General features: G+C 43.8%; 2 protein-coding genes across 7 annotated transcripts in view; both read left to right on the top strand.

Annotated features, from left to right (window-relative positions):
* Nucleotides 1-22,558, top strand: part of LOC124310928 (calcium/calmodulin-dependent 3',5'-cyclic nucleotide phosphodiesterase 1A-like) — a 30,593-nt gene extending 8,035 nt beyond the window's left edge. For 2 of the 6 annotated variants that reach the window (XM_046775088.1, XM_046775093.1), the window contains 13 exons: nt 12,202-12,279; nt 12,353-12,551; nt 13,340-13,456; nt 15,523-15,864; nt 18,512-18,761; nt 19,000-19,116; nt 20,016-20,156; nt 20,303-20,472; nt 20,580-20,741; nt 21,113-21,315; nt 21,388-21,528; nt 21,592-21,738; nt 21,834-22,558. In XM_046775088.1, coding sequence (XP_046631044.1) covers nt 12,202-12,279; nt 12,353-12,551; nt 13,340-13,456; nt 15,523-15,864; nt 18,512-18,761; nt 19,000-19,116; nt 20,016-20,156; nt 20,303-20,472; nt 20,580-20,741; nt 21,113-21,315; nt 21,388-21,528; nt 21,592-21,738; nt 21,834-21,880 — 2,114 coding nt within the window. In that variant the 3' untranslated portion in view covers nt 21,881-22,558. Of the gene's footprint in view, nt 1-37; nt 584-6,086; nt 6,676-8,561; nt 8,655-12,201; nt 12,280-12,352; nt 12,552-13,339; nt 13,457-15,522; nt 15,865-18,511; nt 18,762-18,999; nt 19,117-20,015; nt 20,157-20,302; nt 20,473-20,579; nt 20,742-21,112; nt 21,316-21,387; nt 21,529-21,591; nt 21,739-21,833 lie in introns of those variants that run through there. The other 4 variants (XM_046775092.1, XM_046775090.1, XM_046775094.1 and 1 more) reach the window with 4 other exon arrangements.
* A 578-nt stretch (nt 22,559-23,136) lies between these two features.
* LOC124311262 (protein Rae1-like) lies at nt 23,137-24,849 on the top strand. The gene is made up of 5 exons (XM_046775683.1): nt 23,137-23,287; nt 23,458-23,758; nt 23,816-23,893; nt 23,956-24,342; nt 24,403-24,849. Exons 2-5 carry the CDS (start codon nt 23,477-23,479, stop codon nt 24,748-24,750), a joined length of 1,095 nt encoding a protein of 364 aa, XP_046631639.1. The 5' UTR covers nt 23,137-23,287; nt 23,458-23,476; the 3' UTR covers nt 24,751-24,849.
* The last annotated feature ends 20 nt before the right edge of the window (nt 24,850-24,869 follow it).

Raw genomic sequence — 24,869 nt, 5'->3', positions numbered from 1 at the left:
TTATCTTTCCTTTTCTTTTATCTCTCGACACGAACGCCCTCCTGGCACTGCTCTGTAAGGCTTTCGTACATATGTAGGCACGACTATCATCACTCGAGAGAGCGAGAATTGGTGCGGGAGTCTGTGTACCAATCGCGGTGTAGCAGCAGCAGTAGTAGTAGTGCTGCTGCCACTAGTGGTGAGCCGAGATCAAGCCACGTCACAAACCTTCTCTTGCAGTGCCCGTGTGAACTCCGCCGTGTTCACTTGTATTGGAAGCTGTGTCAAAACGGCGACACACTAAGTTGATGCTGGCCAGTCGTGTGCCAGCGCTCCAATGCAGCACATATCCTACTATTCCCCGGGAATTTATTAATATCGTAGTTTGCCCAGTTTCTGTCGTTTATTTTTTTTTTTCTTTTTCGTTTATTATCTTTTATTTCTTCCTCGGAGAATTGTTTTGGGGATAACACCGGCACCCGTTGTTGACTGATTGATGAACATTGGCCGTGAGCTGAATTTGGTGCCACGTCAACCATGGCCAGGGTCTTTCGAAAGTGCAAGAGCGCCACCTTTCAAATTGGTAGCGATACCTACACCATTGGTAAGAAAAAGTCAACCAAATGTTGTCTGTCTCTTTCTCTGTGTAGGCTAAGTAGTTTGTGTGTCTCTTTTTGCTTCCAATTTTCATTACCGCCCCCAAGGCATTGATCCTCGGCCCCTGTTCTTTGCGTGACGCACGGATCAGCTTCAGACCAGTTGACCGCTACACAATATTATATACGAGTCTGATAGAAAGAGATAGAGAGACAGTCGGGGCTTATTAGAGACGAGTGAGGTTGGATGTGCAATTGCTTTGCACACCCGCGTTTTATTTATTGATTCCTTGCTTGCCCTTTGCCGATGATTTATTTATTCCGCAGTTTCCTTTTAGATTTTGTTTTTCTTTCTTGTTTTCTTTCCCCTGGCGTTGGGAGATTTTTTTTGGTTTTGTTTGCGATGCGATTCAACATCCTGTGGTATGGCGGTGACGCGGATGTCGTATCCTCGCAACGCTAGGTAGCAACCACATCGAGGTTTTTGATCAGAAATTTTTTGTTTTCTTTGCAATTCCAACCTGGGCGGTCCGTTACCACGGTATTTGTTTCCCTCGGTTTTTCTTCGGGTGACATCAGCAGAATGGAGACCCCCGGAAATCAGTGGGAGAAAAAGAGTCGAGCCCGACCGGAGTAAAAAAAGGCTGAAATAAAAGGTGATGAATCGAAACCTTTTAGTAGTGTGTGTGTGTGTTGCGCCCTTTGTTTCTTTTGCGTGTGTGCACGCCTCCAGTCCTAACACCTAATACTGCGAAACGAGTTGAGTGGAAGGCGAATCTCTTTTGAAACCCATCAGCTTCCCAGCGCATTGATAAGTGAGAGAAAAGAGACTTGTGTCTAACTATCATTGGTTTTTTCGCTCTCTCTTTCAATAACTTGGTTGGGCTCCTGTTGCTTGGCAACGTGATTGAAGTTACGCGTGCCTGCGTGTGTGCGCACCATATCGCCGTTGCGGTCTCTTCTTCTTCTTCTTCTTCTTCTTCTGTTTCGCTATTCTTCTTCTCTTTTCTTGTTTCTGGGACGGGGGGAAAAAACATCCATCCCCACCCACCCACAGTCAGTCACTGCACCGTCGAGTAATCTACTGTACTTGTAACTTCTGACGAAAAGAGGCCCTTGCCATGCCAATCGCAATTCCGCCGAGACACTGGATCTCTTTCCTTTAGTACTTTGATGACATATGACACATTGATTTCCAATAAAAAATAGTGTGCGGCGGTATGTGGGCGTCGGCGCCAACTATTACATATAGTATATACCTTTACGTCGCTCTTAGAAAGAGCTGTGCCGGGGTACTCAACTACTTTAGTGTGTGTGTGTGTGTGTGTGGCACTCTCTTCTTTCACTTTGAGCCCTGCCCAAAGTCGTAAGGAATCGACAGATGGAGACACCTGTACGAATCCCCTTTTTTTTTATTTTATTCTGCGTCCTCCAACCTACTTAACCGGCCATTTCTTTTTAGCTTTTTTATTTTTCTCTTTAATCGGGTCGATCGCTCCCGCTATCCCAGGCGGGGTTCTCTACCAATGCCCGTTTCTTTTGTTTATATGCGCAGATAGTAATAACATAGGGTCGATCCCTAACAGCCCAAGAGCTAAGACTAGAGTAGGTCTATATTGAATCTTTCAGATTGTTATCTTTCTCTTCGGCTACTGTTTGTTGCCTTTGGAATGTTTCCCGGAAGAGACTATTTTTTTTTTTTTTTTATTTCTTTGTTTTTTTAAATTTCGTTAAAGAAATATTCCTTCCGTCTTACTTTTTTTTCTTCTTGCGTGATGATGATGATGAATTAATTTCGTAATGCGTTTGGAGAGGGGAAAAAATAAAGCGCTTGAGAGTAACGATTTTGTGATTTTCATTTTGAAAATTGCATTACTTTTGGTATTATTACTTCATACTATAAAACCGTAGTGTATGAATTACACTATCATGGGTTTTATGAGTATTCATGCGTGCCGAGAAAGAAAAAAAATTAATTCAATTAAGCCGTTGCTTGGAATACATAGTGTGAGTTCCGATTCCTAGATGGCGTTGCCCACAGTCCCTAGGAAACTAGAAATTGCGCAATTTTTTTTGTTCTTCCGATTTCTGGCTTCTTCTCAATTTACGTATTTATATGTACTCTTTTCATATTTGATGCCGTATATATTTATGGCTCCCGTCGAGTCACGCACAATGGGATTTTCTCGCTTTCTTTTCTCACTGGTCGTTTCATTGTTTTCTTGTCCGTTGAAATTTTTGTTTTTCGCCCGTACAATTTCCCGTCTGGGAGGAGGGGGGAATGTCAATAATCCCTTTTTACGTTCAACATTGATTGAGATGTCAAAGATGACGAAAAATGTTGAGTCATTATAGGTACACAACAAAGCCGAAAGAGTCGGTAAGCCCACCCCCTGGTGTCTCTGTCGCCGCTCTCCTTTTGTCATTGATGAGCTTTTCATTCCATCCGGCCCAATCCCTTTTTGTTTTGTCTTTTCTCCTTTTTCATTCCGTCTTTATATCCATCGTCGTAATAATCAATGAAAGCTGATTACGTTCATCAGTTTGATACATGTCCCTTTTCTCTCTCGTGATTTTCTTCTTTCCTCCCGATTTCGGTTCACTGGTCACGGTACACAAAAGGGAGGGGGGGGGAGGGTTGGAGGCCAAACGCAACGTTACGCTTCGGTCACGCAAGAAAAAGCGCAAATGAAAATAACAGACGCAATGGATGCTGAGCCCTTTAGTCGGATTAGATTGATTTGTGTTTTTTTCCTTGTCCTCCATTCTTTTTCTGTTATCACAGTAGATGCTCGTTACTCTGCAACAATAACATTTCCAACACAGAAATCTTGTGACTCCCAACTCTCCAGCAACTTCCAACTTTGAATTCCTGGAACTCGACTCTTAAGTGCCTGGGTGTTGGATCCCGCGTGTCACGGGACTGCACTCGAGACATTTGGCTGTTTTTTTTTGTTTTGTTTTTAGTTTTTTATTTTTCTTCTTCTAACCGGTGGATGAAAATAGGAATTAAGGAGCAGCTCCTCGATTCTTGTGTTTTTTGTGTGTGTGTTGGTGTTGCTGGATTGGCTACAATGCGGAAATGGGCCCGCCGGCGCCGTTGTCCTGTTCCAAAATTTCCAACTGGAAAGGCTCGTAGACGAGCGTGAATAAAATGATGGAAAATTAACGTCCAATTTATCACGTCCCTGAAATTTGCGAGGCCGTTAACTTTTTTATTTTGTTGGCGCACGCGACGTTACAACTGTAAAGATCCATCCTCTCGGACTATTGGCGATTACTTTTTAAAACGAATTATTGTAGGTAGTTGAAGAAAACTATGGAACTATTACCGCTCCGCTCGGTTGATTCCGCGCTGGATGGGAGCGGAAGTTTGACGCTGCCTCCGGCCAGGAAATCGTTGCCCATCTTTGCTCTATTTCCTTTTTATTTGGCGTCTGCTGCTGCTGCTGCTGCTGTTGGTTGCGCTTTCTTTTTTTCCTCCTCCTGATTTTGTCTAGTGGTATATAGCAGTGCATTACCGTGTCGAGAGGGCAGAGCCTATTGTTCGGTTTGCGTGTAACTAAAAGAAGGCAACGAAAATCGATTGCGATGATGACATTTCGATTTTTCCACGACATGGCCGATAGTGTTACAGCGAGGACGAGAGTCTGTCAATAGTAGGGGGAAGATAGAAATCAGCACTGCTTGAAAATTGGTCGACTAGACACAAGTGGCAACCGTTCACGAGTGTCGTAGGTAAACACAAGAGGCTACAAATGCGTTCTATCTTCTCGTAGTGTTTTTTTCCCCCCTCTTTCAAACAAAATCGATGGAGGATGAATGATGCAGGCGAGAAACTGCACGGTAGAGTAGAGAGAAAAGTGTACAACAAAGATGGCTGCTTCTGTGAGAGAGAAGTCGATCTGCGTATATAGATCGTCTCTAGTGGAGCGAAGTGCTAAATCACTTATTTACATACATAGCCGTTACGCGCATCAACTGGCTATATAGTTGCCGGGCTTTTAGCGCTCAACTGTCATCATTTGATGTCCTCTACAGCCGGCCTACAATTTCATCCGGATGCATCAGCATGTCATCCGCTTCTTTTTTTTTTCTTCTATCTATCATCTGTAGATTTCTTCTTTTTTTATTGCCTCATTCGCTTCCATGGAAATCGCTTTTCAAACTTCAAAAAAGTTTTTCCGCCCTTTTTTAAATAAGTTGATTTTCAATTCTTTCTCCTCCTTCCGGTTGCGCGCTGGATTTGACGCCGGTGTGATGGAGCGTTTTCTTTTTCCATCATCATTTCAAATGCTGATCTTGACAGAGCCAAAAAGAAGAAAGAAAAAAATGTATTTTTTGGTAAATGAATCCGGCATCGATTGCATTTTGCATACATGGCAGTTGCACTCTGGATTTCAATTGCATTTCGCCTAGAAGTTGTTTGAACTTGAACCAGATTCCGAAACTTATTGCTTTTCCCCTTCTTTTGTGTAATAATCCGGAAGAATTTTACGACGCGAATTGGACAGGAAAAAGAAAAAAAGAAAAAAGGGAGTGACAATTGTACCCTGAAAAGAAGAAGCCGATGAGAAGTTTATATAGGGGGTTGTGAGTTACATAGGGGGGAAAGTAATGAGATAATGGATCATCGCCTTTCGGTTTCCAGTAGTACACCTTGTATCTATCAGTCTATCCATCTTGGACAGACCCGAAACTTGTAGTTCGTTATACACCAATCAGGAGTCTCTCTCTGGAAAGAAAGGGGAGGGGGTCAGTTGACGTAACGTTTGGGGGCTGGAGGATGATGTCAAAATGATTAATCATTGCCTTGCCTCGAGGACCGTAATCGGACGACAGTCGCCTTCCCGTTTTGATTTCTAATTACTGGACTACGACAGTAATTGTCGATCGATATCAGTCGGTCATACATGTTATCTCGCGATCGTCGGTCACCTCCCACCACCAAATCTCTTAGTGCCTTATTGTATTCAACCTGGGCAGTGATCAGCTTTTGGGTTGGGATCCCAGCGGATTTTTGTTTTCCCCCTCCGTGACATTAGCAGAGATTTCGCCTAATATGTGACAGGAAGAGTAAAAATAGCTCGTAATCATCAATACGTACAATGTGCCACCATATATTCATCGATTTATTGGCAGACCACGCACACACGTTGAGTGTCTCTCTGTGTGTTCCTATTTTTGGCTCCGTGATGTTGGGCGTGGCGTGTGATAGAAGAAGAGAAAAAAAGAGAGAGAGACACAACCACACGTACATGCAAGTAGTCTTGATTCTTTTCTATCCCTCCCATGTCCTTCGAGATGCGGGCTGCAGGTGAGGACGCCAATGGAGAGAGAGCGGGACCACCCTCTTTATCCCCCCCCCCCCCCCGTTGGGTTCTCCCCCTTCTTTTTTTGTCTTGTCCCTTTTTTTTTTGAAACTTGCACGTTGATGTTCCGTGTATCGGCGCAACGGGCGACCGACTCAAGAGTCAGAATCAGAGTAGCAGTGCCTGCCAGCGCATGTGTCGCCGGCCAACTCGAAAAAACTCAGTCGAGCCACGGCAGCTCAGCCAGTCGGTGGTTTGGGTTTCCTCCACTTGGGACGACGAAGGCGGCGACAAACATTGCCATGTGTCGTTTGAAATTCCCGCTCAGTCCTTAATGACTTTGACTATAGTCGAGTTCCCCAATATTTTGTCGTTTTGAAATTTTCGTCACTGCGCCGCCCCTGACCGTTACGTACGTCAATTAAGAGGAGAGACGTTGGTGGTGGTGCCTCCAAGTGGTTTTTCTTCCAAGGAACGACGGGCTCTCCTTTTTTCTTTTTTCTTTTTTTCCCGCTCCACTCCATGTCGTAATAAGGTCTGCCTGTGCGGTGTGTGTGTGCGTGGGGCCATGACGGCCTTTGTCGTGAAAGAAACGTTGCGTAAGTGCCCCAGCGATCCTGCACGACTATCGACGACGGCTCCGTCGACGACGTCGCCCAAATCCCCGCTGTCGCCTTTGGCCAAATCTGTAGCGTCCACTTCGAAATCTTCATCATCCACGTCTGCCCTTCACCTGGCGCCTTTCTCCAAATGCGTTCTCACTCTTGATGGCTACAATTACGTCATCAGTAAGTCAACAGAAAGAGACAACTGGTACAGCAGCACAGCAGCAGCAGCAGCAGCGGGGGGGGGGGGGGGCCACTTAATGAAAACCCACCCATTTTCTGGGTGGCAGCAGGCCGCGGGAGTCGGTCATGACATTATGGGGCCCTGTAGATGACTCGTTCCATATCGATCTCGTTTCATTATTCAAATCCATTCTTGCCGTTTTATCTTTTCTTTTACCAGAAGAAGAAAAAGTTTCTTCCTCGATACCTTTGAATGCCGCCACTGCACGATCCTTTGAACTCTTTTGTGTTTGTTTAACCCATCGTCTAAAAAAAAAAGAAAAAAAACTCTTAGAGCCGAAAACATGTATCACACACACACACACAAGGACTGTGCACCAGTGTATATGTGTGTTGCTCTTCTCCTTTTTTTTCATTATTAAAGTGAGTCTCATTACTCAAAGTGAGTCTCTCTCTCTCGACTCGCTTTTGTGTGCGTCTTTTCCGTGCGGAAGACAAACACGGACGGACGGAACTGGCTGCGTTTTCCAACCTCTTTTTATTCCACGGTCAGGAAAACATAGAAAGTCGCTGGCCGATGTAGACCGTGACGTCATCACAATGGAACTTGTCGTTGTTGTTTTTATTTTTAAGGCGATGCATTTAAAAGAAAAGGGAACGCGGAATCCTCGGCGGACTCCATTAAAATCACATCAAACGATCCATGACATAAGATGCACCAAATCCGCCATGTCTTTCTTCTCCCCCCTCGTGGCTGGAAAACATGGATCTTACTTAAGACTAGGCTTTAGGTGGTAGGAACCGGGGGAAAAAGATTTGACCGTGTGTGCTGGGACAGGTTCGTCAGCGACGATGGGGAAAAAAAGGACTAAAACAAACGCTAATAATGACGAACGCCACCGGCAAAGCTCCCAAAAACATAAGCCCCTAAAAGAAGACAAATCTCATAAAATAAAAACTTAAATATCCGCCATCTTTTCCGCTGATGGTGGGCTAAAAAAAAAAGGTTAGATGAGCCATGATGTGCCATTTGTTGTTGGATGCGTTTCCTCTCGCTGAAATTTTTCGTGTTTTATTGCTAATAACATCAGAGATGATGATGGAAGCGCGTTCCTGTTGGAAAATAAATTTAGAACATGAAAACTGCGCAAGTGTTGACATCGATGCGGGAATGGCCGGAATGTAGAGACTAAAATAATAAAAAAAAAAAACACACGAAATGGGAGTTGAGTAAAAAAAAGCCCGGGACCGTCTTTCAATTTGTATGTCAGCCCAGTTTTTTTAACATTTTTCCGTTGCTAGTTTATTTTGAAATGTTCCCGCCATATTAAAATTGTCAATCAATCGAGTAGGGAGGAAACTGAGGTGCCGTGCGGGCGCAATGAATCGACAATGAACGCAATTGATCACGGATCGATCGGTTCACCTTGCTGTCAAACAAACATTTTCTTTTGTCTAAGTACTAATAGCCTGTGCTGCTCTGGTCAACTTTTAAGCGATCCAACAGTTCCCCACCCCCCCTCTTTCCACTATCAAAACTCCCGTACCTGTACGGTTACACCGTTTACTAGGAATGCCAAATCATAATATCAATAAGAAATCTCTAAAGCCCTTAAAGAAACCTGAGACGTCGTAACTATGGAGCTCGTCGAGATCCGAGTTCCTCCCGGTCGACATTCACCAGTTCCGGCCTTTGTGTGCGCCACTTCCGGCGCATAGTACAGTAACTGCTTCGACTGTACTATGTATATGCTTCCAACCCCGCCCGCCCGTTCGCCCTGTACTTTTGCGCGCGCTGGATATCTTCTTCTTCTTCTTCTTTATGTAGCTCGTACGTGGGACAGACTCTGCGAGAGCAACATCTCTTACTCCCCGCTCTCAATTTCTTAGTAGTTTGAATAAGAGATCAGGTTAAAGTGCTGTCGAAACTGGCTGCTGCTGTATAGCACACATCTAGTGCTTTCCTCGATTTATATAGGGTATCCGCGACATTCTTTTATATTTGCTTTCCTTTTCTTTTCTTTTCCTGCTCCCCTGAATCTTTGAAAACCGTTAAGTTGTTGTTGTTGTTGTCTGTTGTTGTTGTTGTTGCAGTTGTTGTGGGAGGGAGTATACAAGATATCGTGACTGGAGAGAAAAAGACGACAAAAGTCGTCGTGGTTTTTTTTTGCTTGTACGGTGGGGTATGTCTCGATGATGTGGGGTGGTAGACCCATGTCCTGGTATACCGAATCGAGATCGAAAGGTCGTGACTTGTGATTCTGCTGAGGTGGGGATTCGTCGCAATCCCCAACACAATCGCAAATGTCGAAACGAAACGTCTGGGTCACTGAACCTCTCCAAAGTCTTCTCATTTGACACGTCCGTCACGTTCTAGATCTACTCTCTCTGTGTCTATAGACACCGTGCAGCCATTTCGTGCAATATCAGCTCAGCTGGCCGTGCTCAGCATCTCTTCCCAGATAGCCCCGCCGACTCCGGGCCTCTGGGCTCCGCTCCTAATACGCCCAAGAAAATTGAGTTAGCACCTGTCCCCCCCCCCCCTCCCCGCAGAACTTTTATTTTTCTTTACAGTCTCCCAATTTTATTACACGTCTAAGCAGAATAATTGATGTCATTTGTAGCGCACGAACGGGGGGCGGGGGTCCGAGGAGATGATGAGGGACACGAACGAGTTTATTATCTGATGGACGTAGTGAGCAGACGACATTCCGCCGGCGTGATGACGTTGTTTCTCTCTCTCCCCCCTTTGCAAATCACATAGTCCGCCGTGATACACGTTGTATTTCTACCTGGAGAGATGGAAGACGCGCCCTGATTAGTAGATGATGACGTCCGTTTGAGTTTTTTTCTTTTTCTTGATCCGGATGACGCCGTTGAGAGTTGAGACGATGTGTTATTATTAGGTAGAGCCACTCAGTCACGAGCTCTAGCGGGTTTAATGTCATACTTTTCTAATGTCAACGAACCAATTGACTGAAGAGATCCTGCGAAATATGTTATTCTTTCTTCTCAGCTCTTCCTTCCGCTTTCGCTGGATGCCGACAAAAGGTCAAACGGTCAAACGGTCCCAGTCGATTGATCAGAACAAATCAGCAATCACGGCATCAATCGAGAAATTCAATTTTTCTGTCTAAATCTCCAGCTCAACTATGCATGCCCTTACTTTTAATTAAGGTAGGCTGCGCAGTCACGCAGCGTCTTGTGTGTGTGTGTGTCAACTATGCGAGTTGACTGCCACTCCCATCTCCATTTAGTCGTGATAATTCCATTTCCATGGTTGCAGTTCAATCTGATTAGACGGTAGGCAGAGATTGACGTGTCCCGCCGTGCATTAAAGAGTAGTAACGATTCCACACTGCTCCGGCAGCTGCTGCATAATACTCCGGGCGAATTTTCTGTATAGCAGCGACAGCAGCAGCAGTGATTGACTCAAAATGAATTGTTCTGTCAGAGACAGGGAGGGGAAGCGCCTAGTCTTGATTCGTGATTTGTTCGTTTGCATTAGCGATTAAAGTTTCGATTAAAGACGATTGGGAAGACACGGGTCTTTTTGATTGGATTGTGCGATTGGACTGACTAGACACAACCCCTCTCCCCTCCCATTCGAGCGGTAGTCAATTCGGGAGTTGCCATGGTAACTTGATGGCTCGACTCGACGGTGCCAAAACGACGCCGTGTCGTGTTTCCATCATCGACAAATCATCGTACGTCCATTATTAAATTTATATAGCTGCTCTTTTCGAAATTGGACGGACTTGGGACCATGGGCAATATATCATATTGAAAACGGCCGTCACGAGTTGCTTTGCTGTTGTGACTTGGAGAAGAGTTTGTCGAAACGCAATCATCGTCATTGTAGCACTCGATTGTAAATTAGCCGAGACAGCGGGTGGGTTTGTTTGTTATCATGTCGTGTGCTCTCAACGATCTACCCCCCTCCTGTTTTGCCATCACTGTTTGATCATCACCCGACTAATTTTAAATGCGTGTCGGAGCCAGCATCCAATTAATCTCCTTTTGGATAACAGAAGGTTGGCTGCTGTCGTTTGTTTGCAACGGCAGAAGAAAAAAAAATTCATTTTCCCGTAGTATTTTTTTTTTCTCTTTCACCCGCTTGAAAGTTCTTTCGCACTTTGGCAGTTTCCGGTGGTTTTATTTTGTTTTGTTTCTTCTTATTCCCCCCTCCCCCCCCCCCCCCCCACTGCCAAACATCTGGGTAAGACGAGGTTGTAAAGCTAAAGAAATGTTGCCTTGACAACCGCACGGACAGCCGCGGAGAAAAAGAAAAGAGACTTTGAGATAACGCGCTACCTAAATGCCAAGATTTTTATTTTATTTTATTTTAATTTATTTTTTTGCCGTTCGTTTCGATGTTCCCGCGTTACCGTGACATGCCCGCTGGAAATGATATCTCGTCCAAAACAGGTTCCACCTTTCTTCACAGTTGCATCTCGACATTTACCGTAGACGTTTGGTTTGCTTTCAACACTAGTCTTCGCGTTCGTTTAGGAAATTTAATTGTAACTTGGGAAATTTGTTTCTCCTTTTTTGGGTGCTGAACCCTACTGAAAAGGTTTTTTTTTTTACAATAGAAAAGTCTGGCGGAGGTATTCAAACATTGACTTCCTTCCTTTTGCCCCTCCATTTGGCTTCCGCCATCATTTCCCTCTCGGTGTAATTCCGGTTCACTGGCAGTTTGAATCTATGCCAATAATTATTTGCTTAGAACCGCACTGTTCTTTTATTTAAAAAACAACTTTTTGTGAACTTTTCTCTCCGACAAAAAAAGAAAAAAAAGAAAAAAGTTGACCGAATTCCAGGAAAAAAATAAATTAGCAGCGGATCAATCGCGGATGTGTGTGTCTGTAACAGTGCGACGCTAATAAACCGAGCTCTCCGCCCATGGATATTCTTCTCCTTTTATTCGGAACGTGCCGCTGAATCGTGTCCGATTTCGGGGTGGTAGGAGGAGGCGGTGGACTTGGGTGGGATTCCCACAAAGGAGGGAAAAGAAATATCTAAAGAAACAAAATCCTGCCCAGAATTTGTTACGGAGACGCACGCGACACTGTGGAGAGGGAGATTGAGAGCCCAAGATCCTGTGCGGACGTATACACACTGTCGTTCGCCGATTCCAACTGGGCGTTGTTGTATGTAGTACGACTCTCTTTTTCCTCTTTGAGAAGTTTCACAAAAGATGGGATTTGTGTGTAAGGATTTTATTTTTTTGTTTGTTTCTCCTCTTTATTCCTTTTTTTCATATGAAAACGGGTTGGCTCCTCCCACTTTCCCTTCGCTTTCAGCGGGTCTAAGCCCTTTGCAATTTCACTGGACTGTGCTGCTGCTGCTGCCGGTCCGCCGACGGAATTATAAGCCTATACATATATAAAGGCCTGCGCTCTGTACCATTTCCATTTCTATTCAGACTCTCGTTTTGATTGTTGTTTCTCTGTCTCTCTCTCTCTTGTTTTTCTTCATTCCGGATCGTTTCGCTTCGCGGCCTTACGTGCTCCTGACGTTCAGTGGCCAGCGGCCCGAAAGGCTCATCCAAGGACGACAGCACATTCGATTACACTCCGACGGCCAATGGCGAATACACAGGTGAAAACTCGTCAGTTTGATTATTATTTGGATTTCAATTGTGTTTTGACGTTGGTGCCATTTTTGGGTGCAGGATCGGAGACTCTGACCATTATGAGGCGCTCGAGCAGCAAAAGAAAGAGTCAGAGGGCCGGCGCTGGGACTCCGTCCGTGACTGAACTGGATGACTCTGCCCTGGAACGACATGTGGGAATCGTCGAAGATGAAACGCCCATGGAAATTGCGTCAGCGACTGTGCCATCATCGGAAATCTGCGAGAATGCCTCTCTCAGGTAAACCTCGAATGGATTGCCACGCCCTAGCGACGGGCGTCGTCGTCGTTGGGTGGGAATCAAAAGTTCCCGACGCGGGACATTTGAAATCTGTCCTAATCTACCGCAGCTCAGCTATATGCACGTTATAGTGGTAAACGCTGTTGTGCGTGTGAGATGCTGAATTGAAAATAAGTTCGTACGTCACGCATAATCCATCCATCCACGCAGCTCTGCGGCAGGCATCTCGAAACGCGACAAAATTTGAATGATCCGCCATGTACTAGAGGGAATTTGGTCTTCTTTTCTTTTTCTTTTCTTTCTGGGGTTGAAACGACGCATTGGCAAGCAGCCGAGCGTTCCTGTAAAATGCTTTCGATGTACTGTGAATGTGTGTGTGTGTGTCTATATACGTACTGCTACTGTAGTGTGAGAGGCACAAGCAGAGGAGTCGTGAATCCTTGAGGGAGGAACGGAGAAGGATCAATGATGTGACAGCCTAAGGGATGGCGGGCGGGAAGATGGAACGAGGGTTCCACCGCCGCCAGCACGTGAAAAGACCCGTCAACTTTAGACTACACACACACACACACACACATACAGTGTATCAGAAAATCCTGCTTCGAGGAGAAGGAGAGAGAGCAGCCGGATGATGGAATCCGATGATACTTTTTCCTTTTTTCTTTCTTCTCCCGTATTTTATAGACTAGTGGCACAATCTCCTCCTATTTTACTTTTTTTTTCTTTTTTTTTTTCTTCAGCCTTTTTACTTATACAGTGTATTCTTCTTCTTTTATTCTTTGGTTCAGACTGAAATGCCTATTAAGGCTCCTGGACAAGGGCGAAGTTCGACCCGAAGTGATGCAGAAGAATCTGAAATTGGCCATTCAAGTGCTCGACGCCGTGTACATCGACGAGGCCGGGAGGTGAGTGTGTTGTGCTGCTCCCAATTCCCTTTTACCCTATATAGTTTGCGCTCCTAACCGGTCGCCGCAGGCTGAAAACGTCAGCCAGCAGAACAAATAGTTCTATATACCCTGGATACGTATAACTAGACTCTCTCTCTCTCATCTTTTTTTTTAAAACTTAACTCCCATCAACTATCATATGTATGTGGAATAGACACAATCGTTTGTGTGTACGTCTGTGTGTGTATCTGCCGCTCTTAATTGATGTTGAAAATCGTGCCTCTGGCGCTCATCTAAAGGCCTTTTGCACCCCGTTAACCCCGTAAAACTCTCTCTCACACACACACAAGGATCGATTGAACTCCCCCCCCCCCATGAAGTCCGTGCCGGTTTTGATGTGTATGTAGAGAGCCTCAAGTTTCTGTTAAAACGGATCTCATCCGCAAAGAGGAGGGAATAACGGGTGGGTGAGGTGGTGTGGGGTGGGGGTTTGTTGGGGTGAGTAGCGGAAATAATCACACACAAGGTAGTTATCTTTTGCTTAGATCTAAATTTACTCATACCATTACTCCTAACAGCCCAATCAACTGTTTTTGTGAGTATCTAACTACACACCCACACACACAATCCTGGATAACTAAATAATAATCAAAAAAAAAAAAAGAGGTTCGTGGATGAGCAACTTCTTTTTCTTTTCTTTTTCTTTTTTTTTTTTTTTTCGGGCGGTCGTTACACGACTGCTGGGGATAAAACGGAGAGTGAAGGAGAAAATAATAAGAGACACGAGGATGCTGCTGCTGCTACTGCCTGCCGTCAATTGGGGCCGGGGGGTTATGTATTCTGTAATAACACATCGTCTACTGCCGTGCAGACTATACAAGTTCGTTATCGTAATCGCACGAACAAGGCGAAAAGGGTTGGTGGGAACGAGGGAGGCCAAAAAATAAAAATCGATTACCCAGTGAGTGTGTGTGTGTGTGTGTGTAAAACCAGCAGCCATAAAAGACTACACACGCCTTTCTGTAGAGACCAAAGTGAATTTCTTTGTGGTTATGTTATGACATCTATCCGAGATAGAAACATTTTTTTGTTTTGTTTTTGGTTATCATGACTACCTGCAAATGTCAAAAGGGGATGATAAAGCTCTTTGGCAATTAGAAATTGACCGTTGGTTTCCGGTGGCTTGTTATTATTATTAACTGACAGTGCGGTCCCCAATGAGAATAGGATAAAAGGAGATCCCTAGAATTAATGAACAAATTCAAGCCCCTGGACACTTATACGTGTTGGCTTTTTTAGAAAAGAATAAAAAGAAAATGAGGGCCGAAACCGAGCAGATATAAGTCTGACACGAAGCTGCGCAATTGGACCATCAAGTTGGGTGAAAAGACGCCCTTTGGCTGTGCCACGCACGGCGTACGTATACCAGTAATACCAGCAGCTGCCAATCCTATTTTTCTTCCTTTCTATTTTCTCTTTCCTCCGTTGACTTTGACAAACAGCTCACTCGGTTCGGCCATCAATCGAATCAATTACGATGTCAAATGATCCGCGTAGCCCTTCATCCGCCTCCATCTACTATATAGTAAGGAATAGTCAAAAAGAGAAAAAGGGACACAAGAGCTCTATATACTGCTAGCCTTTGAATTATTCATTTATTGTGTGTGTGTGTGTGTGTGTGTGTGTGTGCGCCTTGTCTCGTTCGGTGTCATGGTTGTGTGTGTGTGTGCGCGCGCGCGCGTCGTGTCCGGTTTTTTTAACCACTTTGTATATATATTTCTCACTTATTATCATTATTATCGAATATCTTATTCTTCTTTCATTTCTCTTTTTGAAAAAAATTTTTTTTCCCGCCCACCCTCGAAACACCAACGCCCGTGATGCCTTGGCTGATGTCTCTCGTCTTCATGATCTTTTTGTCCTCTCGTTCAATTTCTTTTGTATTTTTATTTTTTCTTCTATTTTTATTTCTCTTCTACACTTTGGGGATTTACTGTGTTGTCGTTGGCAACTTTTTTTTCCCTCCTACTTTCTTTCCAACGAAATTTCCCGTTCCTGACCCCAATCCCGCGGAACCCCTTCAGTCCCGAATGCGACGACGATGTCGACGAAGAGGAGGCATTGTGGCCCGATACAAATGACACAACTTCTTCGCCAGCACCACCACCACCACCATCCACTCCCAACTTGTTATTACCTCATCTGACAAAACCCTGCCGTTCACGGGCCTCTCCGTTTCGAGTCAGCTCCCGACCGGCTTCCAATTCTTTTTCCACTTGTTCCTCTTCCTCCTCTTCTTCTTCTACTTCTTCTACTCCTCCTTCCTCTGCTACTGTCCGTGTTACAACAACTACCACTGCTACTACTACTACTACTTCAAAGGCATCTTCACTCCATGTTCGTCGCCCTGCACTTTTAAAAAAAAGGTGACATCTTTTCTATCTCTTTTGACATTTATTTTATTTTTTATTTTCGTCTCATCATTTATTCGTCGTCGTGTGTGGTTTTTTTTTTCTCTCCTTGCGAATTTTTATTATTCGTGTGTCTCTCTCTTTCGCGTTTGTTTGCGAATCCATATTTTTCTGTGTGATTTTCCACAAGTGTTGTTTGACCACCGAAAAATACCAGCGCCCATCCGAAACGAGTCGCTGCCTCTCTGTGTCGTCTGCTGTAGGCCTACACACACACTCTAATATTTCTTATATTTTTATTTTTTTATTTTTGAATCTTTTATTGCACGCGTGTGAGTCTTGCGTTTCTCGTCTTTCATTTCGCTCACGTCCCATCTCAAACGGCTGGAGCCTGGCGTGAAAACCGTCCCGAAAATCTTGATAATAAAAAAAAAGAAAAAAAGGGGAAATGTGGATAGCTCCATCCACGTCATCCCATATTCTCTTATGGAGACATCATCTCGCCAGTGTATAGCCACTTTTAATGGGCGCCCTCCTCCGCCTAGTAGTCGTCGCCCTAGCTATTACTTACCGCCGCCGCCGCCCTCCGCTTTATCTAACACTTAATTCCTCTGGTGCCTCATGTGGCGGAGGTGATGTGTACTATCTCTTCTATCATCGGTGAGCGTGTGTATAACTCGTCCGCACTTCCCGTCTGCTGCTGATGCTGCTGCTGCTACTACTACTACACACTATCTTAACTATATACAGTCTAGTTCTTTTGATCTGTCAGGGATTGTGTAACAACAAGAGCTAGGGAGAGAGAGACAGCGCCAGTAAATGGGTGAAATATCAAAGGCAACAGAATAGAGGAGAGTCACGATAGCGTTACGAGTCCTACTAACTCTTATAATGGCCAAGAAAAGAAAAGAAAAAGGAGTAGCACAATGAAAGACGCCACACCGCCCAGCAGCGGAAATATTAGACTGAAGAATATACTATGTCGAGATAAAAACGAATCAAAAGAAAATATTATAGCTATAGACGAAGGGGGGAAAAAAAGAAGAATTTTCTAGAGAAACAAGATTTTTCCCCTTTTATTAGATTATTTTTGGCAAGGCGAGGAATAAAAAAAAAAGAGTTGGCGCCTGACTGGCTCGAAACCAATTCGCACGCTACAGCAATCTGGATGCTGTTTAGGGGGGGTTTCCGCTCTTTTTGATTGCCTTCTCCTATTCTCCTCGGCACTGCCATCACTGCGGGAATATCACGTGAAAATGAAAGGCAAACCCCAAAACAACAAGGACGTGCCGAGTACAGAGAAAAAAAAAAGAGAAAGAGTGTGTGTGTGTGTGTGTGTATAGTATCGATTATTGATTTGAGCTGAGCTGCAGGAAAAAGAAAGAAAAGAACAAGAACCGTAACGATGCCGATTGAATGACGTATACATATATATTTCCCTTCTCTACGGCCCGATATCAGCTCTAGCGCACTGTCTTTGTGGTTTGCTAGGCAGCTGCCCAGCCGCGTGGCGTCGCGACCGCTTCAACTGAGGGACTCTTATATGTGTACACTGGCCGGCATCGACAATAACCGGGCGGTCCCCTGGAATGAAAAAAAAAGAAAAAAAAATGTATAAAGAAGAAGAAGAATTTCTTTTGTGTAGTTAAAGAAAAAGTCCGCCAGTCCCACCGTATTGAAGTGGCACTGGGGATAGCAGCTAGCTGCGGTGTGGTTCCTTTCATCAGATTTGCCAGAATCAATGAAACGACGCAAAGTCTAAATCGGACCGTAGTGAAGTAACTTTCGGCCTGATTATGTTTCCAGACGAGAGAGAGAGAGATGGAGAGAGAGATGGAATTGAAAATTTGAGGCATAAGCGAAACCCAGAAGATGAATAGATAGTATCTCGAAAGGCTATTCATTGGGAACTAGAGAAAGATGAGAGAGAGAGAGAGAGCCTTTAGAAATCCTCAACTTCAATAGAAGAAACCTATTTACAGTTTTGGCCTGCCCGTCTACTTGGAAAGAAGAAGAAGTGTGTCTAGTCTCCCCCTCCAGTTGCAAGCCCGGGTGTGTATATACACTCCAATTCATCTTGTTTGCTCAGGACTTTTAGCTTTGCCTTCATTTCTCTACATATACAGAGCAGACGAGACGAGAGAGAGACTGCTCTACCTACTACTACTACTACTACACCATTGCTACTGCTACTGCTGCTGCTGCTTTTTCACCGAGTCAATAACAAGAGAGAAACGGATGTGACTTCCACGAATGAGAAAGAAAAGTTTTAGAATCGCCATATTCTCTCTCTCTCTCGTCTCTTTCGTCTACCCCCCCGAGTCCAAATCTTTGACTAATTCGTAGCGGTGCGGAAACGCACACACTCGAAGACATCCGCATTGGATTGCCTTCATCAAAGATCACATCCTTGTGAAAGTCGACTCTGCGTCATAATAATCATAATGTTGTTCCTCCCTGTCGCTATAAATAACCTGCCCAGTGCAATTCGCACCGGATTATCCAAAATAAACCAGAAACGAGACAATTAATTCATTACAAAAATTCAACGTTTCGCGAACGGTGAAATGTCCAGAGAGAAACGCCTGATTTGTATTCATTATCGTGATTTGATTTCTTGACATTTTTTTATTATTATTCTAATCGCCCAAATAAATAACAGACGGACGCCGGAAGAAGATGACGATTTGTCGGAAGTGCGGGCCGATGCCGTGCCGCCGGAAGTGCGTGCCTGGTTGGCGTCGACTTTTACACGCCAAATCAGCAGTCACCGTAAGCCCGGCGAGGAGAAGCCGAAATTCCGGTCGGTGGCGCAGGCCATACGGGCCGGAATCCTGGTCGAGCGCATTTATCGCCGAATGTCCTCTTCGTCTTTCTTGCAATTCCCCGCAGAAGTGGCTCGCAATCTCAAGGTACGAGACCCGCAGTTATATTTAGAAACCGCAAACAATAGTTTTGCCGGCAGCCAGTTGCTACTGCTGCTGCTGCTGTTGTTGTGCGGTACGGTACGACGTCGACGTCGTCGTATTGATTATTACAATCTCTCTCTCTCTCTCTTCTCCGTGAATGTGTATCATCCATCACGTCTCTTATTTTTCCGTCCTCCTCTATACGTATTCATCCGTCTCATTCTCAATTGTGTTCCGCCAGTTGATCGACGAGTGGACCTTTGACGTCTTCGCCTTGAGCGACGTCTCGGCAGGTTCTCCGCTGCGCTATCTCGGCATCGATCTCTTGAATCGTTATGGCGTCATCCACAAATTTAAGGTATACCATTCCAACTTAACCATTACACTGTGTATTAGACCACTGCTAGAGCTCTAACGAGAAAAGACTTGCGGCTATATACCTCCCTGGCTCGGATTTACCTGTTGGCCACGTCTGGGAATCCCCGGTGGGAAAAAAAAAAGACATTTCCTTTAGAATTCCCGATCCTAAGTACTTGCTTTCAATGTGCGGGTGCTTATCTATATAGTATTAGACTATTAGTTTGGGGTGGGAGAAGAGTCCAGGCTGAAAAGACGAGCAGCATAGAATCTCTGCGCCGACTGAAGCCGAGAAACACCTGATGGCCAATCCTCGTATCGTGTTATAGTGTCGACGTCATTCTATTTGGCTCTTTAGAGGGCGTGGGTGTGCGTGTAATAGCTTTCCAAGAACTGTAGCACACACATATACATCTCCTGGAATTTCACGGAGAACTAATTAGCCAGCTTGTCACGCTCGCCTTCTCTCCTTTATTGTTGTATACACACCACTTGGAACGTTTTGTTGGCGCTGCTGCCGCTGCCGCCGCTCCTAGCTGCTGCTGGTATTAATATGCTCGCGATTCGTGTTCGCTTAGTTTTGTGTTTCATCGTTAATTAAGCAGCAACTCTGCTCGTCTTAAAAGTTTTCATCAGTCTTTCCTTTTTCTTTTTTTTTGGGGGGGGGGGGGGCTAAATCGCGATGAAATGTCAAGCCAAGTAATCCTGTAATTAGTGAAGCTCAAGTTGAAGCGGATTAGAGCGCCTGTGTCGGTCCAAAGTGAAATTCAAAATCTCGACTGAAAAAAAAGTTGTTGATCTTGTAGTTTTGGGCGTTAATTTGTTTTTGCTTTGTCCTGGATGGCACATACATGGTACAAATAAATTTTACAAAAAATTTATATCAAATGAACAAAACAGATCCCGAGCAACACGCTGGAGTCGTTTCTCAACCAAACGGAGGCCGGCTACTGCAAACATCGCAATCTCTACCACAACAATACGCACGCGGCTGACGTGACCCAGACGCTTCACTACGTCCTTTATCAAACTGGATTGATGGTATGACCGCTGTTTTTATATGATCCTCTTATATGGCTAGTGGAAGGGGACCCCATATTTTACGAAGGAGGGGAAAAAATGGACGTAGGGAAGTCTCATTTCGATGATAAATGTCAACGATATTTTCTTGGCGTCGTCCCTGGCAGAACTGGCTGACCGATTTGGAGATCTTTGCCGCCATCATTGCAGCCATCATTCACGATTTTGAGCACACGGGAACGACCAATAGCTTCCACGTCATGTCTGGCTCCGAGACGGCCCTGCTCTACAACGATCGGTCCGTCCAGGAGAACCACCACATCAGCGCAGCGTTCAGGTAGAACAAAATTTCGCTTCATTCAAATTCTTGGAAGGAAAAAATAAAAATATAATAAAATCGCAACAACAATTTTTTTTTTTGGCCAAAATGTCTCTCTCGCACAGATTGATGAGGGAGGAAGACTGCAACATTCTAGTCAATTTATCGCGCGAAGAGTTCCGGGAATTCCGATCGCTCGTCATTGACATGGTCTTGGCTACGGACATGTCTTGCCACTTCCAACAGATTAAAGCGGCCAAGGGCTTGCTCACCGTTCCCGAACTCAGGCATGATACGCTTTTGTATATTTGATGTTGGAATAGTTAACTAGATACGGATCTACGTCAATCGTGGCCCAAGCTCGCTCTCTGCGTTGGCTCCGGCGGAAGCGTACTCCCTAGGACTTGGCTGCTGCTCCAAGTTGCTCCGTACAAAATGCATTGTGTGTGTGTGTGTGTGTAATGCACATTCACAATGCATTGGCGCAAAGACTCGGGGGGCCATCTAGCCTAGGGTGTCGATGAGCACTTACGTACTTTCTCACCCCTACAGCGAGCTCAACGATTAACTTGTCCATTATCATTCAATGAAGTTTCTTTTTTATTCTTCTTCTTTCAATTTGCAATGCTAATGGCCATCTTTTGATAATATGATGCAGTGTGGATAAGTCGAAAATCCTGTCGCTAGTGCTGCACTGCTGCGACGTGGCCCATCCGAGCAAACCTTGGCTCTTGCACCGGCACTGGACGGACTTGCTCCTGGAAGAATTCTTCCAACAGGGCGACAATGAAAAGGAGCTTGGATTGCCCTACAGCCCGCTCTGTGATAGAAACAATACTTTAGTTGCTGAGTCGCAAATCGGTACGTGTTGGTTGGGATTGCTTTCAAATTGCTTTCATTGATTTAATTTGGACTGTATTTGTGGACGCGCAGGTTTTATAGAGTTCATTGTAGAGCCAACTATGGCAGTCATGGGTGACTTATTGGATAAAATCCTGATACCCTTGCGCCCGCAATCTGCTCCTGTGCGGAACGATCATCGCGATTCGATCTCTGAAGAGAAATGCGATGCGGGTTGGATTCATTTATTCGTCTCGGATCAAACAAATGGTTAAAATTTCATTGAATTCTTCCTAGGCGGCGAGGTGGTAACAGTGCCAACCACGCCGGAAAAAGCCAAAAAAGAAGGAAGCCATTCCAAAATATCCGGTGAGAAAATCACTCGGCCTTGGGATATTTATCTGGAGGAGAACAAAGGCAAATGGAAAGAGCTGAGCATCAAAGGTGACACGAATTTGTCCAATTTGCATTTCTCTTGACAATTAAAAATGCGTTCAATCAATTCATTTTTATTTATTTCTTTCTTTTGACATTTGAAGATCAACAAAGAAGACAGGAGGAAGCCAAATTGAAACCTGAAGACTGAAGCAAAGTGTCAGGGCACTAGTCAAAGAAAGTTCAAATTCGAATAATTACAAAACCAAATAACGTTCCCCTTTTTCCTTGGAAGGAAGAAACAAAACAAGACAAAAAACAAAAAAAAAAAAAAAAAAAAAATCAATACCTCGACACACCAGAAATTAATTAATAGTACGTACACCATCTAACATGTTTTCTAGGCCCTGGATGACTTATTCGCGTTTTTCATTAACCGTCCGTATTACCAAACGTCTGCTTTTTTATTCGAGGAAAAAAGAAAGACATTACGCTTATCGATGTTTGTAGGTGACACACATTATTGTCTCGTGTTCCCCTACCATCAAAAGAGAGAGAGTCAAACGTTTTCTTTCACGTCACCCTATACTCTTTGACTGAATAGAGAGGAAGATGATGGGAAACAAAAACGCGTGCAATCATTCGTGAAGGGATCACGCCATTTACTTACATTTAAAAAAAAAAAAAAAAACACAAAAAAGAAAATCCTTTTCGTCTGTTTATTTGTAATTTTTCGATTCAATCATTTCCGGCGAACGATGTGTCATCTTTGATCTTTCCTATTTCCTTTTCATTATTCTTTTCGTTTTATAATTGATACTTTCCCTTTTCGTCTCATCAAAGATTGTCGGTCAATCGTGTCACGTCAATACATCAAATATACATTGAACATTGGGGTGCACCTTAAAATTTGGTCTTGAATTTCATTTGACCTATTCGAATTTGACGTTGTATATATTCTCTTTATTTGTCTCCCAATCGATATCCTGGTTGTGTTCGGACTTTTGGTAAGAAGGCCAATTGATTCCCTTAATTAACTACGGTAAATTCCGTGCAGTGTGTACGCTGTGTAACGCTGTGTAGCGCACTTTCGAATACCTGGTTTTTGTTTGGATTAGATCATCGGACTATTTTTAGTATAAGTCTTTTCAAAGTACGGAAATACAAATAAAGAGTACTATCGATTTTTTGTAGAAATACATATTTGTAATACCGATAACCTTTCGTGTCTTTAACAATTTATTGAAATAAGTAAAAGGAAAAATTGTTCGGAAAGGTATCCGACTTGGATTCACGCTCGTACTTAATTGCGCTGCATACCGGGACTTATTTTGTATTCACCACCTTGGGTTATTACCGAGTGAACGGTTGACGATCCTTATTAGATAGAAACAGATTTTTTATTTCACGCGCCAACAAGGGATCGGTAAAACAAAAGTTAGAACTAGTGCCGGTAGGTGTCTCTGATTCCCGCCGTCCCGCGTTTTTTTAGCAGCCGGCATTCCATTTTTCCACAAGACTAGTGCTGTACTGGTTTCAATCAATTCAAGTGCAACTTTGAACTTTCACACGTCTTTTTACTTAAACTTAGGCTTGATTAATTCTTGTCGTCGAACTAGTAAGCATAACAATATTCTTGAAATTCTCTTGATTGGATATCACAGTTTTGTGAAAATGCCAAAGTGTTATGCAAGGGCAGGAAATGTGTCAATAAACATCAGCCCCCTTACCCCCTTCCACTGTGGAAAACGTCATACTAACGACATTTTTCTCAATTCAATTATTTAGGTTTTTTGAGGATCCGAAAATGTTTGGTTCTACGGGATTTGGAGGAAACAGTTTTATGGGGAGCAATGTAGTTACAGCCCCAACCAACCATAACCCAATGAAAGATTTTGAAATAATGTCTCCTCCAGACGATTCTGTTTCGTGCTTAGCTTTCAGTCCAGCTTCAATTCCTCAAAACTTTTTGATTGCTGGTAGCTGGGATAACCATGTCAGATGCTGGGAAATTGATCAGACTGGCAAGTCCATACCAAAATCTCAGGAAACCATGCAGGGGCCAGTTCTTGATGTTGCTTGGAGTGATGCAAGTTTACCTTCAAATAGTTTTCATTTCCACTTGTAATCGAAACATTTTCTATAGGATGGAAGTAGAGTGTTTATGGCTGGATGTGATAAACAGGCGAAATGCTGGGACTTGGGTTCTAATCAATCTATTCAGGTAATTCAAGTATTTGTTAATTACTTTCAGAGATTTGTGTAATGTAAGTTTGAATTTTTCAGGTTGCCGCTCATGAAGCTTCTATTAAAACTTGCCACTGGATCAAATCACACAATTATTCGTGTCTCATGACTGGTTCCTGGGATAAAACACTCAAATTTTGGGATTTACGTCAACAGTCTCCTATCCTAACCATCAATTTGCCTGAACGCTGCTACTGCGCTGATGTCGAATACCCAGTCGCTGTTGTGTCAACCGCTTCTCGGAACTTGATTGTTTATCAACTTGAGAATACTCCAAGTGAAGCTAAAAGGATTGAATCCCCATTGAAATATCAGCATCGCTGTGTCTCCATCTTCAAGGATAAAAAGGGAATGCCTACTGGATTTGCTCTTGGCAGTATTGAGGGAAGAGTTGCTATTCAGTACATTAACCCTCAAAACCCAAAGGTACATCACTGATTTATGATCACTTAATATTTACATTTGATGTTTATTTCTGTTGAATAGGACAACTTCACCTTCAAGTGCCACCGATCAAATGGAACCAATCAACAATACCAAGATATCTATGCTGTCAATGATATAAAGTTTCATCCAGTACATGGTACATTGGCCACTGCTGGTTCTGATGGAAGGTTCTCCTTTTGGGACAAGGATTCTCGAACCAAGTTGAAGACTTCCGAACAGTTGGAGCAATCAATCACCGCTTGCTGTTTCAATCGTGACGGCCAAATATTTGCTTATGCTGTTAGCTATGATTGGTCGAAAGGGCATGAATTCAATAATCCTCAGAAAAAGAACTACATCTTCTTACATTCTTGTTATGACGAAATGAAACCTCGCCAAAAGTCATGATTTAATTGTTTTATGTCTCTTCCAGCTTTCCTTGTTTTGTATTTTACTTGAATACATAAAAATTCAACAATTAATAAAAATTGTCGAACAAATCGTCAATGGCTCGTCTTAGTCATTCA

The sequence above is a fragment of the Daphnia pulicaria genome, chromosome 8 (genome assembly GCF_021234035.1).
Source record: "Daphnia pulicaria isolate SC F1-1A chromosome 8, SC_F0-13Bv2, whole genome shotgun sequence".
NCBI lineage: Eukaryota > Metazoa > Arthropoda > Branchiopoda > Diplostraca > Daphniidae > Daphnia > Daphnia pulicaria.
This window is presented reverse-complemented; position numbering and strand designations above follow the sequence as displayed.